General features: G+C 30.4%; 1 protein-coding gene across 4 annotated transcripts; it reads right to left on the reverse strand.

Moving 5' to 3' along the window:
* Nucleotides 1-10,089: 10,089 nt before the first annotated feature.
* On the reverse strand, nucleotides 10,090-13,969 carry Glob1 (globin 1). Of its 4 annotated transcripts, none has more exons than XM_003707137.3 (5): nucleotides 13,876-13,969; nucleotides 12,538-12,820; nucleotides 12,099-12,279; nucleotides 11,205-11,430; nucleotides 10,090-10,591 (listed from the first exon to the last, which is right to left on the reverse strand). In XM_003707137.3, the coding sequence occupies exons 3-5, from the start codon at nucleotides 12,251-12,253 to the stop codon at nucleotides 10,460-10,462; spliced, it is 513 nt and encodes a 170-aa protein (XP_003707185.1). In that variant the 5' UTR covers nucleotides 12,254-12,279; nucleotides 12,538-12,820; nucleotides 13,876-13,969; the 3' UTR covers nucleotides 10,090-10,459. The 4 variants fall into 4 exon arrangements, with proteins under 4 accessions (XP_003707185.1, XP_012149722.1, XP_076386129.1 ...); XM_012294332.2 differs by having other exon boundaries at nucleotides 12,504-12,820; XM_076530014.1 differs by having other exon boundaries at nucleotides 12,099-12,357; nucleotides 12,504-12,820.
* Nucleotides 13,970-14,007: the final 38 nt, after the last annotated feature.

Below are 14,007 nucleotides of genomic sequence, written 5' to 3' on the forward strand. Positions count from 1 at the left end.
TATTGCCATATTTTATTTTTCTTTGTGGATGATAAGTTTTACATTCAATAATCATTAACAGCGTGTGTGCAATGTAGGTACATTATACTGCAAAGGTGAAGGTGTGTCTTGAAGTGTTCCTACGTTAGATGATTCAGTGTACCATATTTTTAGTAGAAATGTTTATTGCGATAAGGCAATTCTGCTTTGATTATTTCTGTTAACGTTTCCATTATCTGACAGAGAATGCAATGTTTCCTTTGTTTCTATCATTTTAGATAATATTTCTATTATCTTAGACAAAATGATATTGAATGCAGGCTAGGCGATTCTTACACATCATTTATGTGTTTCTTCATTTAATCCCTACAGGTAAAATAAATGTTCTTAAAGACTCTTTAAACTGTTTGTATGCTAAAGGATAAATATAATTTATTTTTAGTATATTATAGAAAAATAGAAGATATTTACATAAGTTATGGTATATCATTTTATAGTGCTCATATTATTATATTGTATATTATTATGCAGAGCTAACATAAGTGATTCATTCATCTTGAAAAGACTATACTTTGAAAAGTATTACACGTACATACATGAAAGATATTTGAACAGAACTATAAACTCTCCAAGTTTGTACAAACACTCCAACTCTCATTCCATACATTTCGTAGCATAATCCTGTCAATTGTCTGCACTGCAGCATTGATGCGTTGTTCTCCTAGAACTTAGCTTTGTTTCCATGACCTCCCTGATTGAACGCCCTGCAAAAACCTTATTTATGTACTCCCATTATCGTAGTCCTTAGTTAAGCTTAAAGAACGCAGTATACTGCGGTGCAGACAATTGACAGGACTATGCTACAAAAGGTACGAAATGAATTTGACTATCATGTGGACGTATCTCATGTCAATAAAGGTACATATATTGAATATTTGTAGAGAGAACTTGGTGAGTTTGTGCTTCTCTTCATACATCTTTCATGTGTGTGGGGGTAATACTTCTAAAGATATAGCCTTTTCAAAACGAATGAATCATTTATGCTAACCGTATTGTTTAGGTTCACTATTAAGTTTTAGAATCTAGGTTGATAGGCGAATCCCAAATCTTCGGACTGAGAGAGGCGCGACAAGGGTTGAGAAATTATGGGAGTATGGAAAAAATATGGGGATCTTTCCGGTAGATTTGGGAAGCAGTAAAAGTTTTAGGAGATCGGAATCTAAGGGTTACTCTATTGTAAGCTATTATAAGCGTAAAGCACGTTAGGCTACGGTAGGTTAAGTTAGATGAGTGGCAGCGGACAATCTTTTTAAGTCGTGGGTTTTCCCGTTGAAGAAAGGTAAGTTGCTGAGGTGAGTATTGTGGTGTGGATGGATGGATGTATCTGATGTGTGTGCGAGTTTTGAAGTGAATGTGTATTAGAAAATAGAAATCGACGAATGGTCGACACAGGCCATGTGCCTTTTGTCATTGTACTTCCCCTTCCTTAGCCAAACTTCATTGAGTCTTAGCGCCCTAAAGGTCCATGCTAACGGGGATACCCTTAAGACAAGACAGTGTCTACAAAAACAAACTTGTATTGTCATTTGCCGAGAAAAAACGACATTAAAAACCTTTGAGTATTTTCTATTTCACGTCCACTAAGTCATTCGGTAAATCTTACCCTTTTACCGTAGTATTTCTGATAGTCTTACATGTGTCCGTGAATAAATAATTAACTTACCTTTAACTTTAAGTGCTATATATCCCAGCTTATAGTTAGTATGGGTTCAGGGCAGTGTGTAATACGCTCAACAGTAGGGTCGATCTATTAAGATATTGTTTAAAAATAATCCTGCTTCGGTGAAAATATGTCCTCGTGACTAGGTCATTTCACCGATCGTGACCTTCCGTAAAGTAGATACGCGTCGTAATATAGTAAGATTTACGACTTGATGTAAAGTTAATTCTGTGTTATTCAAAAGATGCCTGTATAAATAATAACTGTAAAGAACCATAAACAAAGCCAAAGCAAATATCAATACTTGTTTAAGACATAAGCAACTGACAAGTTCCGATGTATTGCCTTTTTCGAAGTAGTACTGTAATTTCGATTATATTTATTTACTAGTTCAACTGACGATTAGTTTGAAACACAGATAAGGATAGCGAGTAAAAAAGAAAGATACACCCTGATGACGTTATAATTTTTACAATGCCAATACGTTGTTAAGTTTGTTATCTTCAATCCTCTTTCTATGCACTTTTACCAACATATTTGACGTTTTCCTGATTAATATCAGAACTAAAATGACGTAATTCGGGACATATTTATTTTTAATAATTAAAAGTAACAGGAAGAATCTACTTCGAACAAATTATTATAAATTGTCATTTAACCATTGAAACTATTGATTACTATTTACTATGAACCAACAAATATTTGTAACTGTCGTTTCCCGGTATTTTCTTGATTAACTAAAATAATTTAAGGTTATAATAATTTTTATACATGTCTAGGCACAGCTATTTGGCGGGAAAATCACATTTCGCCGAAACATAAATACGCGTCCAGTGGCTGCTTCAACAGCAGAATAATCGTCGACAAATAAAATCACCTAGGAGTTGAATAACCTGTCGAAACAGTTTCCGCTGGAAGAAGCCAACGAGACCCAAATTTCGGCCTATATGTATACAAGTTCAATATTGAACTTACAACAAGATTTCTTAAAATATCTAGTTGATTTTTCATATTTATGTCAAAAATATTTTTTCTATTAAAATAACAACGTTACTTTCTTCTGGAAGAATTTTATTTTATTTAAGATCATTGCAATAAATGCTCGAAATTTTTACCCTCAACTTCTAGACACTTATTAATTCGTTTAATACAAGATTCATGAACACATTATAAAGTTTTTCTCGTGATGCTGCGATACGCAATTATAATTCGCTCTTCCATGTTTTCTGACGTAGTAGATGGATCGGAGCATACCTTTTCCTTAACCAGTTAACTGTGGCGATCTTTTTCCAAAGCGCGCACCAGTATGTGTCGCGATAATCAAGCGATGACGAGTTAGCTCTCAAGAATTTATGAATCCATCTCAAATCATTTACACTTTTTATTTGTTTATTTCATTTCGTATTGACCTCTAAAAATTTTAAACATATTCAATTTATGAATATAATTTAATTTTCGCCAAAATTACAATTTAAATATCAAATTGTATCAAAATTTTACGCATGACGGGTATATGTAGTCGTCATGACACAAAGTTCTGTCATATCGCCATGACGGATATAGTCGTCAAACACACTTAATTGGTTAAGATATCCCCATGGGATGATGTTGGATCAGATGATCTCGCTGGCCAGGAAGCTACACCACTTGGACCTATCCAACGATCAGTAAAACCCCGATGTAGTATTTGCCATGCAATGATAAATAATGAACTGTCTCCTAGGCTTAGATCTTCAAGTAATACAGGTAATTCGCGATCCAAGAAATCTCGATATTTGTTTCCATCTAACATGCCATCAATAATACTTAAGGTACTAATGATACTTGAAAATGTAAGCCTAACAAATGTAATATTGAACTTACAACAAAATGTATCAAACAAAAGCCACGCACTTTTTCACGTAGAATATGATTCCGGAATAAAAAATATGGATTTATGATAAAAAAGACAAGATGACCTTGAAATAATCTCGAAGGCGCCCATGCATTAAAACATTAGCAATGTCATTTGACTCCCTACTCGAAATTCTAAAGGACACGTGTCAGTTTGCTTTTCCTAAATCACACGTCTTCCAACTTTATTACAATGTGATCTTAAATGGGACATCCTGTATATAAGCAAAAGAGAAATCGTAAAAATCTTTTACTTTTTACATAATTTAGTATGAAAGTTTGTCTGATCATAAATTATGTTATAAACGTTGAAACGAATAGAACTGACAGTACATACGAATTTTATACCCATACAAATATTTACTATAAGACTAAACTCGAAGAATAACGTTATACTTTAAAGAGTTGTATCTGTCAGATAAAAGAAGATTGTTAATAAAAAGAAATTCGCAATGTATGAAACAAAATTGATGCTAGTATTGGTTTAATAATATGGTGTTGCATTTTCAATACTATACAATATTATCTAAGTGAAAAGCGATCGATAATATCATTGTCGATGACATCTAATCTATAATATTCTAGGCAATGATATAAGCGCGTAACAAGGAAACGATAATCTATTAGGATTGCACAAACCTACAAGGATTGACATAGTACGTTGTTCGATAAAAACGTAATTATCAGTGCATTATCAATAAGTTTATAACATGAGTGCACTTAGTATAGGCATCAATATAATACAGCCGCAGCCAGAATCAAGTAACAATTTACGGGTGTTAAAAGTAAGTAATTTTATATTTTATAATTTTATGCTACGGCTAAAGTAAGTAATTTTATTTTTAGTTGAAATGTCAGTGATTTTTGCGTGAAATTATATCCGTTTCTAAAGACACAGCAATTGACACTCGCCATGATTTTTATTTATGTTTTGTTCGCTATTGTTTTACTTGCTTCACACGTGAAAACGTAAAACTTTCACACATTTTCTACCGCCATCTTTCTCAAACGTGCTTGCATATAGTCTTCTGTGAAATTCTAAGTGATACTTAACTCCTCTACTTACTCCAGAATTCACTAGTTTTGACACTAAAACTACCAACCAGTCAAAATGACTGGTTTTAGATTTCTCATTTTATATTACAAAATTTTATTGTCGTGATTTTATGGAATTGTCTGTCATATTTTGTTGAGGTAAGAACTAGTTCTCTATATTACTTGATGTTTTAGTATTTATTTATTTACCGTTTCATTTTATTTTTCATTCTTTGATAAACGAGCATTTAATGTCGGTAGTTCTAGTGTTAATTACCTGCGTGAAAAACTACTCTATGATTCCACGACTACGCAATTAAAAAATATTATTGTAAAATCTATTTATAAGACAGTATCGGTATATTGTATAATTTTATATCGTATAATTATTTTCCAACAAAATGAGTGTTCTTTAATTACATATTAACCGAATTGTTTTTCCCTCAACGTACAAATACCTTTTCATTAAAAGTAATCAAAATTCAAAAATGTTCAGAACAATTTTAAACATAAATTGCATAAGCAATGAAAATTGGAGTATCTTCCTTCATATTACAAACATTATAATAATTTAATTATTTAATTAACAAAAATCCGTACGCCATAGATGGATTGTTTTGGCACTCTTGAAACAGGAGAAAAAAACGTGACTGTATTATTTCTAGTAGCCTAGTTGCAGAAGTTTAAAAAATATAGATAGTAGTACAAAATTAGAACTATTTATATTTTTAAATACTAGCAGAAGTATGAGAAAACATTGTTCTAATACAATTCTATCATTAGTTTTTGGTAACAATAAATAAAAAAATAATTTTTAATCAATTTTGTTAGTATAACCTTAGCTTCGTACTCAGTTTAAAAGTAAAGTAAAACATTGCTCAAAATAGAGTTTTTGGTCAATTCTAATATATAAACTATAATTACACTATTTCGTTTATTAACTTTCTTCCTGTCTAAAGACTTGAAAAGTATTTTTAATATTTTAATTATCGACTTAAAATTGTGTTAAATCTTCTCAGTTAAAAATTTTTCTTTTATTAAATGTGCTAAACAATATTTATGATACTTAATCGCTTTTTAATTATACTTTCATATATTTTAGAAAATTAGTTACGATTTATGGTGTAAAGTGGTGTTTACTAAAATTAATAACAGATCTGTGCACAAATTCATTTCACTCAAATATAAATAATATAACACATAATTACAAAACTCGTTAAATTTCTTATAAATGTCGATAATTGTAACGTAATTATAATTTAAAATATACAGAAAATTATATAACTGAATCGCGGGATGCTTTTAATTTTTCTTTTAGATGAATAATTTGCAGAAAGTATCTTTACTTTCGTATTTTGAGTAAAATGACATTTTTTTAATGTTTCTAAGTGAAAGGAATCAGTTTTTATTTTCATAATAAGTATAAAACATGTTTTCAAATGTTTAGTGTTACTGTATAATACTTTTAAAAATATATAAATATGTATAAAAATATCATTTTTAATTGCGACAAAATCTCTTTATATAACCGAAAAAATTGCACTTGTAATTGAAGTCTATGAAAAAGCATGAATTGTTGCCTTGAAATGTGGCTAATATGTATTTTATCGAAATATTAAGAAAGTAAAAATTAGAAGGTAGTACTTAGATTTAATTTACAATTTCATTTTTTCCGATACAGTGCAGTTCCGTGTAAAAATATCATTACGTTCAGAATTTCCTTTCAATTTATTTATTTTCTATCTCTCTAAAAAAAAAAAACAATTTTGTTATGTCGATTTTATTCTGCGTAGAGTAATTAATAATCCATGTGATTAATCTATGAAAATTTGCTCATTAGTTTCAATGACTACGTTCAAAGTATTATAACCCTAAAAAATCTTCGGTTATGAATTTAAACGAAGAAAGAAATGCATAAAAGTCAATTCAAATGTGGTATAAACAACAAAAGGATCAAAGTGCGAAGTAAAATGCTCCAATAAGGTGAAGTGGGGTAAATTCGTAAACGGGGTAAGTGCATATACAGGCTATTTTTATTACAATATGAGCAAAATTTCTCCATCTAGTATGTAGTAATGTACTACAAGTTGATATGAGCTATTCGTCATAAATGGCGCACAAAAATGCACGTATCTTCCTGAAATATATCTGACAGTAAAAAGCATTTTATAGCGGATTTGAGAACAATTGTGCTCTTGTCCCATTGCACATGAAATAAAGTTTCAAAGTATTTAACTTCAAGTGACGTTCTTACCCCATTTTCGGGGAAAATGCAGAGTAGTTGACATTTTAAACAATTTCCTAACAAAATCAAAATGTATAAAGAAATTTAAGGTCCTAGTTAATATTAATTAAATAATAGTAATTACGTTTAAATACCAACTTTACAAAAACCAGTCTGCACTTACCCCACTTGACCTTATTTAAAAAAACAGAATAGAGACACTGAAAACATGAAACACTAAGAATTAGTTTTTGTGAGACTCTATAAGAATATTTCTTTTCGTTAAAAGGTGCCTATGGGCACACGGAAGAAATAGATAATGAAGGTTTTAACCATTATACAGTGGATCGGAGACCCCTAATTATGGCCATTATTCGGTCTTCCTTCGTATTTTAATGAAGGTATTTCAGGTCATCCGACAGGTTTGATAATTTTAGTGTTAGGACAAAAGAGAATATTTTGACGGTGAGAAATAAAAATTTGTCATGAGAGAGGCACATAAACCTAATCATGAAATTTTAAAATCCATTCAAAATATCGAAAGAAAATAAAAAATTTTATATATTATTTTTATATAAAACTAAAAGTTCTAATAAATAATAAGTATATTAAATAATTGAATATCTGCTAAAATTTCTACTAATCTATTTCTAACTAATCAACTTCCGAAGATTTATTTGTCGTAAAAGACTTACTTAACGACTAGGTTTGCTAAGGATTAAAGAAGAGATATTGATGATAACGTAAAACATAGTATAGCACAATTGAAAATCGTTCAAATACAGTTTATCACTGACCATTTATAAGTATGGCTGCTTTTTTAGGAAGTAGATTCATTTCATGGATCTCAATTATTCATAGGCATATTTTGAATACAAAATGTTACTTTGCACGTGTCTTTTTTAAGTTTAAGTAACAGTTTCATTTTTATAAAAGTCATGTAATATAATTATGTACTATAACAGTAACACTAACGATATGTTTTAACACTTACTATTTTTTTTTTATAAAATAACATAAAATGTTAGCTACGAGACTATGCACTTGTTGACAAAGATAATATAACTTGCCGATTAATCCAATATAAACTACACGTTGATGTATGGAGATTAAAAAATCGTTTAATTACTACTTATTACCACTTGGGAGGTAATAATTAAAAAACGAATATTGCCTGTAAATTAATTTAATTTTGGATTTATCTATATGAACTGAAGATGTGTTCACACGGAAAAATTTTTATGTAGGAAGTGTATACTACAGTGACCATTCGATATCTGCAAGAATCACCTATGGGTCATTCCACGCCAAATCGATCACTTTTAGAAGTCACCACCTCCGATTTTGCTCTAATCGAAATATGTTGTAGTCCATGTGAAATTAGGGGGGTTTAAGTCATCATTTTGCCGGTTTCGAATTTGTTAATGAATGACAGGTCGTCAAAGTTTGCAATTTTTGCCCGTTTTGGCGAAAATGGGGTCCACTTGGCAATTTTTTTCTCAAAAACTACTGAACCGATTTAGCTAAATTTTTTTTTGTTTTATTCGTGAAGGTTTGGGCTATTTTAAAATATTTTTTTTAACTTTGTCAATTTGTTATAAAATGTTGAAAAATTTAAACAAATTCTTTTTTTGCGTTTTTCTCAATGAGGGGCGTAAAGGGTTAAAATTTCAAAAAAATATGGTCATATTCTTTGAAGCTTCCCCTTTAAAATGACCCCTCCAGAACGATGGAGCCTCGAAAATTTACATCTTTACAAGCGGGAAAAGGACGCGGGGTACCCACGTTTCAGGTAAGCGAGTCGCACGCTCAGCTATTGTGATCGGTTGTTTTTTGTCACTGGTCTCAAAACGATACAAGAAGATTTCGTACACAATCATTTGATGATTTAAAACCCCCCTAATTTCACATGGCCTACAACATATTTCGATTGGAACAAAATCGGAGATGGTGACTTCCAAAAATGATCAATTTAAAATATATAAAAAATATATAAAAAATATATAAAATATATGGGTGGAATGACCCATATATTTTTGTATATACTTCAAAATATACCATTTCTATGCCAGTAAAATATATCAGTTGTATAATTAAGGAAAACTTATTCATAATATTTACCTTGACAACATGTTTCAAGATTATAGAAATCAATGAACAAATCAAATTTCTGAATAATTGTCGACATTTTTTCTAATAAATAATACAATTCTACAATCTTTAGTTAAGGAAAATTTATAATTAGTTAATGTGTATATTACTCTATCACTGTTTTGCTCAAAATACAACATATCTATTACATACAGTACTAATTCTGGGGAAGATTACAAATATCATGATTGTCTCGAAATATTTTCGCTGAACCAATTACATGTATGCAATAAAAACTATGTTGATAAATGTAATTGGAATAAACATTTACCGATTCTTTCACATTGTTAAAAATTATTAGATAAGCTGCGATTATTGAAAACGTAAAGATGCTTATAACTTTCTATTTATTCTACCGCAATATTTTACTTACAAGGTGACATTATATGAAGTCCAACAGATTCAATTAGATGACATTTTCACCATCGGAAAGAATTTTCTAAAAATGTTATTTTGCCAAGAAATAAAAAATATTTTTATTTTTAATAAGAAACAATGTTTTTTTTGGTTATTCTGAATAACATTAATAATGTTTTAACGTTAAATGTGAATTGCACTCTTCGGTGTATTGTGGACTACTATTTGAGATTATTACTTTACATGTAAGAAATTGAAAAGATTGTGGCATTTTAGACACGAATAAAATTGTTCATTTTGTTCAATTGTTCATGGCCTTTAAAAGTACTAAAACTTGTTAAGAATTTTATTCCGAACAATTTCTAACTTGAAATTTCTAACTTAAAATTAAAAACATTTATAATTAAAAATATGTTAAAATAGTTAGCTTTTCTACTATTTCCACAGTTTTTATATCCATAAACAAACGAAAAAAATTCCAATTTTATGCAAGATATTATACTATTTAATATTTTTGCAACTGAAGTATAGATATAATGCAAAGTAGAGGTTAAAGAAAATTTTTACCTGACACATTATCTATGAAAATAGAGTAACTTAAATTGTTGCCGTCAATGTTTTAATGCCACCGTCAAATGGCTTTCAGAAAAATTGAATTCGTTTAAAAAAATATAATTTTATTATTAACCTACGATAATATATATAAATCGATAAAATCATTGTTCGCAAGTACAGTTTAATACAAAAATACTTTATTACAATGAAGTACCATAAAACAAAGGTTTATTCAGATAATTTTTTGGATGAGATATAAAAAAAATATAGAAAAGTTCAACCACTAGACGTGAATAATAAATAAATGTATATAAATGTATTATATAGTATAGAAAGATTATTATACATAAACATTAATGATCTTAAACACGGGAACATACACTTCTATTCGATAGAACAAAGATAAGCATTGAGATTCTTCTTCCATTTTCAGTAAACATTAGTCACCTTAATCATGCATATGACATAAATAATACATCGTTCTTTGAAATAACTATCGGAGAGAGATGTGGAGATGCCTTTTTCAATCTTTCAAAGTTCATTTTTCATGATTCGTATACTTGATAGATTTTCGTGAATGCTACGTCCAACGTTTTGTTCCACGCTTCAGCTACTTCCGGCGTGAATTGTTTCCCCAATGCTTGTCGCAGTACTTGTAATATCACTTCTTTCAAATTCTAGAAACGAAAAACGTGCGTTTTCAAATCATAAGTTTTACTTATCAATTATTTTTTCTAATGATGTATTAAAATCATTTCAAAAATTTGTGTCGTCAAATATTCTTTCTGGTATATATTTTATATTAAGCGATAAAATGGCTGATCAAAACAACAGAAATGCTTCCATGCATAATAGTGAATAGTGAATGAATAGTGAGTTTCAATAAGTGTATAACAAAAACATCAGATAAAAATTTATTTATGACATTTCACTTACGTACTTAGTACTTACACACAACATGTGAATGTCTTATAAAATAAAATTAAATAACATTAAGTTCTACACTAATAATACTATCTCTTTAGCAAACAAATAAAAAAGTTGAAGAGACAAAAAATGAACATACTTTTCCATAATATTTAAGGATATTTTCAATATCTTAAACTCATCGATGTAAAAAGCGTCACAAACTTTTGAGATAACTTAACATTTTTCACTTATAACAAATTTTAGTGAAAAAGTATAGTTTGGTCCAATAAATTATCCAATCGTGTTAGATTAATTTTGTTTGACATCAAACAACCGGGATAGTATATACGATTGATTTGCCACTGTTTTTGCAATGCATACCTGAAATTCTTCTTTTTTTTGGCCGCGATTTTTATGCCTCTCAGCCAAGCCGGTTAAGCTTGCCTCCATTAATCCTGGGTCGTGCAAAGAATCGATAACATTATTTAAGGCCGCAATTACGCTAGCACAATGAGCCTGAAACCTCTTATTATCCGGCAGCTGGTCTAATGGAATGTCCTTGAAAGCTTCAAAATATTGTACATACGATGGATATTTTTTAAAAAATCTGGAAACGATTAGCCAGTTGTTAATTTTTGAAGCATTAAATTAAGAAATGTTAGTTAAAAATATGGAAATGAAACAGGTATTTCTGATCTTTGACGATTTGTTAGTCGACACGGATCGGAAAAATACAATGATTTATTGCGAATAAATGTTGCGGTAAGTGACTTACTCATTCTCATTTGTATGCAACAGAACGTGCTTTCAAAACATTTACTAGTTTCTTTGTATTTAAACGCAAGTGCGACGGAAACGTAAGAAACACATAATATAACTTTCAAGAAGCACTGCATGAAAATGAGAAAGAATATTGGTATTTATTTTGAAAGGAAATTTAAAATATTTGACTCGACAGCAAAAGAAATAAATAGTTAAGTAAATATAGAATTAGAAGTAAATAGTTTTACTTGCAATGAAGATAAGCGCAACTTATCTTTTGCTAGTTTTTATATTATTGATTAAGATAAATGCAATAACAGTGTGGACAAGGTTATCGATGCACATTCATGTCACGTCTCATTTTGAAAACTCTCTTATTTAACTTGAAGCTTTCCAACGATATATCACAATTATAGAGCATGCAGCTGATTTTCAGAATAAATCAGTTTATGTATATATTATAAATATATTGCAGATAGTACAATCTCTCCGAAATAAAAAGAAAATACTTACGCGCACATAACAAGAACTCCAGCACCTACTTCGTCCTTTCTTATTATACTCCACGTATTTTGCACTAATTTCTTCTGTTTCTCCGTGAGCCCAGTGGCCTGATCGATTCTATTATCGTCGGACGAGATGCCGAGTAAACGAAGAAACGAATCCATGTTCAGTGATAATATCGTTAAAATACCTTTTGCAGAAAGAACACAATGTTTCGTAAACAATATGAAAGCCGACTGTGTGGATCCGCGTGTCGAAAATGACCATTCTGGGAAAGATCGATGAATGATAAATGAAAGAAATTGAAGAGAGCAAAGGTCTCAAGGTCTCGGTTGAATACATCGACCCGTTTAGATCACGCCATGATCGTCAGTTATCAGGGAATAAGCGGTCGATTCAAGCTATTGCAATTACCGTAATTCTGAATGATATATCACGTGCCACGTACTGTCGTTGCAATTCGCTCAATCGCTGACACGGTTGGACGACGACTACTCTCGTTGTTCGAGCCCGACTGACGGCACACTGCCTATCTAATGCTATTTTAAATCCACCCCCTCCGCTTTATTGCCGCCACTAATGCCGCACGTGGTTAAATGATTAAAGGATTAAGCCTCTTTACACGATCAGCATCCAACTGGTTAAGTCGGTTAACCGATTTGACTGTTCAATGCTTTGGTCACTGAACTCCGCTCCTCAAACGCCAGTGGTATTTGATTCTTCGATCATTTCTAACGGACAAAAATAATCGAATTGAATGGACGTTTTATTGCTGCTTCAACTATTTTACGATAGGGGAGATATTCGTTTAATCATTGAAGATTAATTAGGATTTGAAGTGGTAAGCTCGATAGATCGAGTTTATTGCTTTAATCGATTAACCTTGCGCGACATGCTGCTGCTTGTGTTATTTCATTGCTACTTTGTTACACACTTTCTTCGCAAGTTTTCGTGTATGTTGTACAGTTTACGTTTACACTTTAGCAATATGTTTTAGGAATCATAAAAATCATTATTAAAATTTTTGTATAAGTATTGATTAAAAAATATTTTTTAATATTATCTTGCTACAAGATTTATATAAGAATCGTAATTAATTCGGTGCGCAATATGTTTGAAGATATCTTTCTATCATCGTAGATAACTTCTTTCATTATACTAATTAAGCAGTTACGCTGACCTAAACTAACTTGCAGTATCACTTTCATTGCGTTTATTAACTGACATTTCATCGTTGCTACTACTGATGCCTAACAGTGTCAGGATGTATTTCTTGATCATTTCTAGACATTTTGAAAGCTTTTAATCTAAGCGGAGTATAATTTTTAATTCAAAAACATATTTATATCTAGCGATGAATTTTGTCGTATTTATTTCGACATAACTTAAATATACATAAGATATTCGATTTGGTATAAACAACTATGCGAACAAAGGCACGTATACTTGGCAATCAAAGTCACGTACTCAAGACGCTCGTCGTGAAAGTGTTAAAGAATACTGAATGCATATGTACAAGATCTGATATACAGAATCAAAATTGTTTAAAAGATTATAAATCTTACATCAATTACCGAGAGAATCATCAAAAACGTCTGAAATACAAGCAAAATGAAATTGTAGATACATTTGAAAATTAACTGTTCGTTTGCTTAAGAGAATTGTGCATTCTAAAAAGGAAAAGTTCAGCAATATTTGGTATGTGGTACATTTTGAAAATAGGAAATAATCTTTATAGGTTATGTGGATTATTGTTAAATTTTTAACCAATATTTACGATACTTACAGTAAAATTTACAATACTGTAGAAGGTATATTTTAAATGATGAAAGTTCCGTTCTTGAACACAATTTTTATTCGAGTTTAGAATAAGTAGTAATTGGTTTCGAAAGCGCGATGCTAACTTTGTAAAAGCTTA

The sequence above is a fragment of the Megachile rotundata genome, chromosome 3, assembly GCF_050947335.1.
Source record: "Megachile rotundata isolate GNS110a chromosome 3, iyMegRotu1, whole genome shotgun sequence".
Lineage (NCBI taxonomy): Eukaryota > Metazoa > Arthropoda > Insecta > Hymenoptera > Megachilidae > Megachile > Megachile rotundata.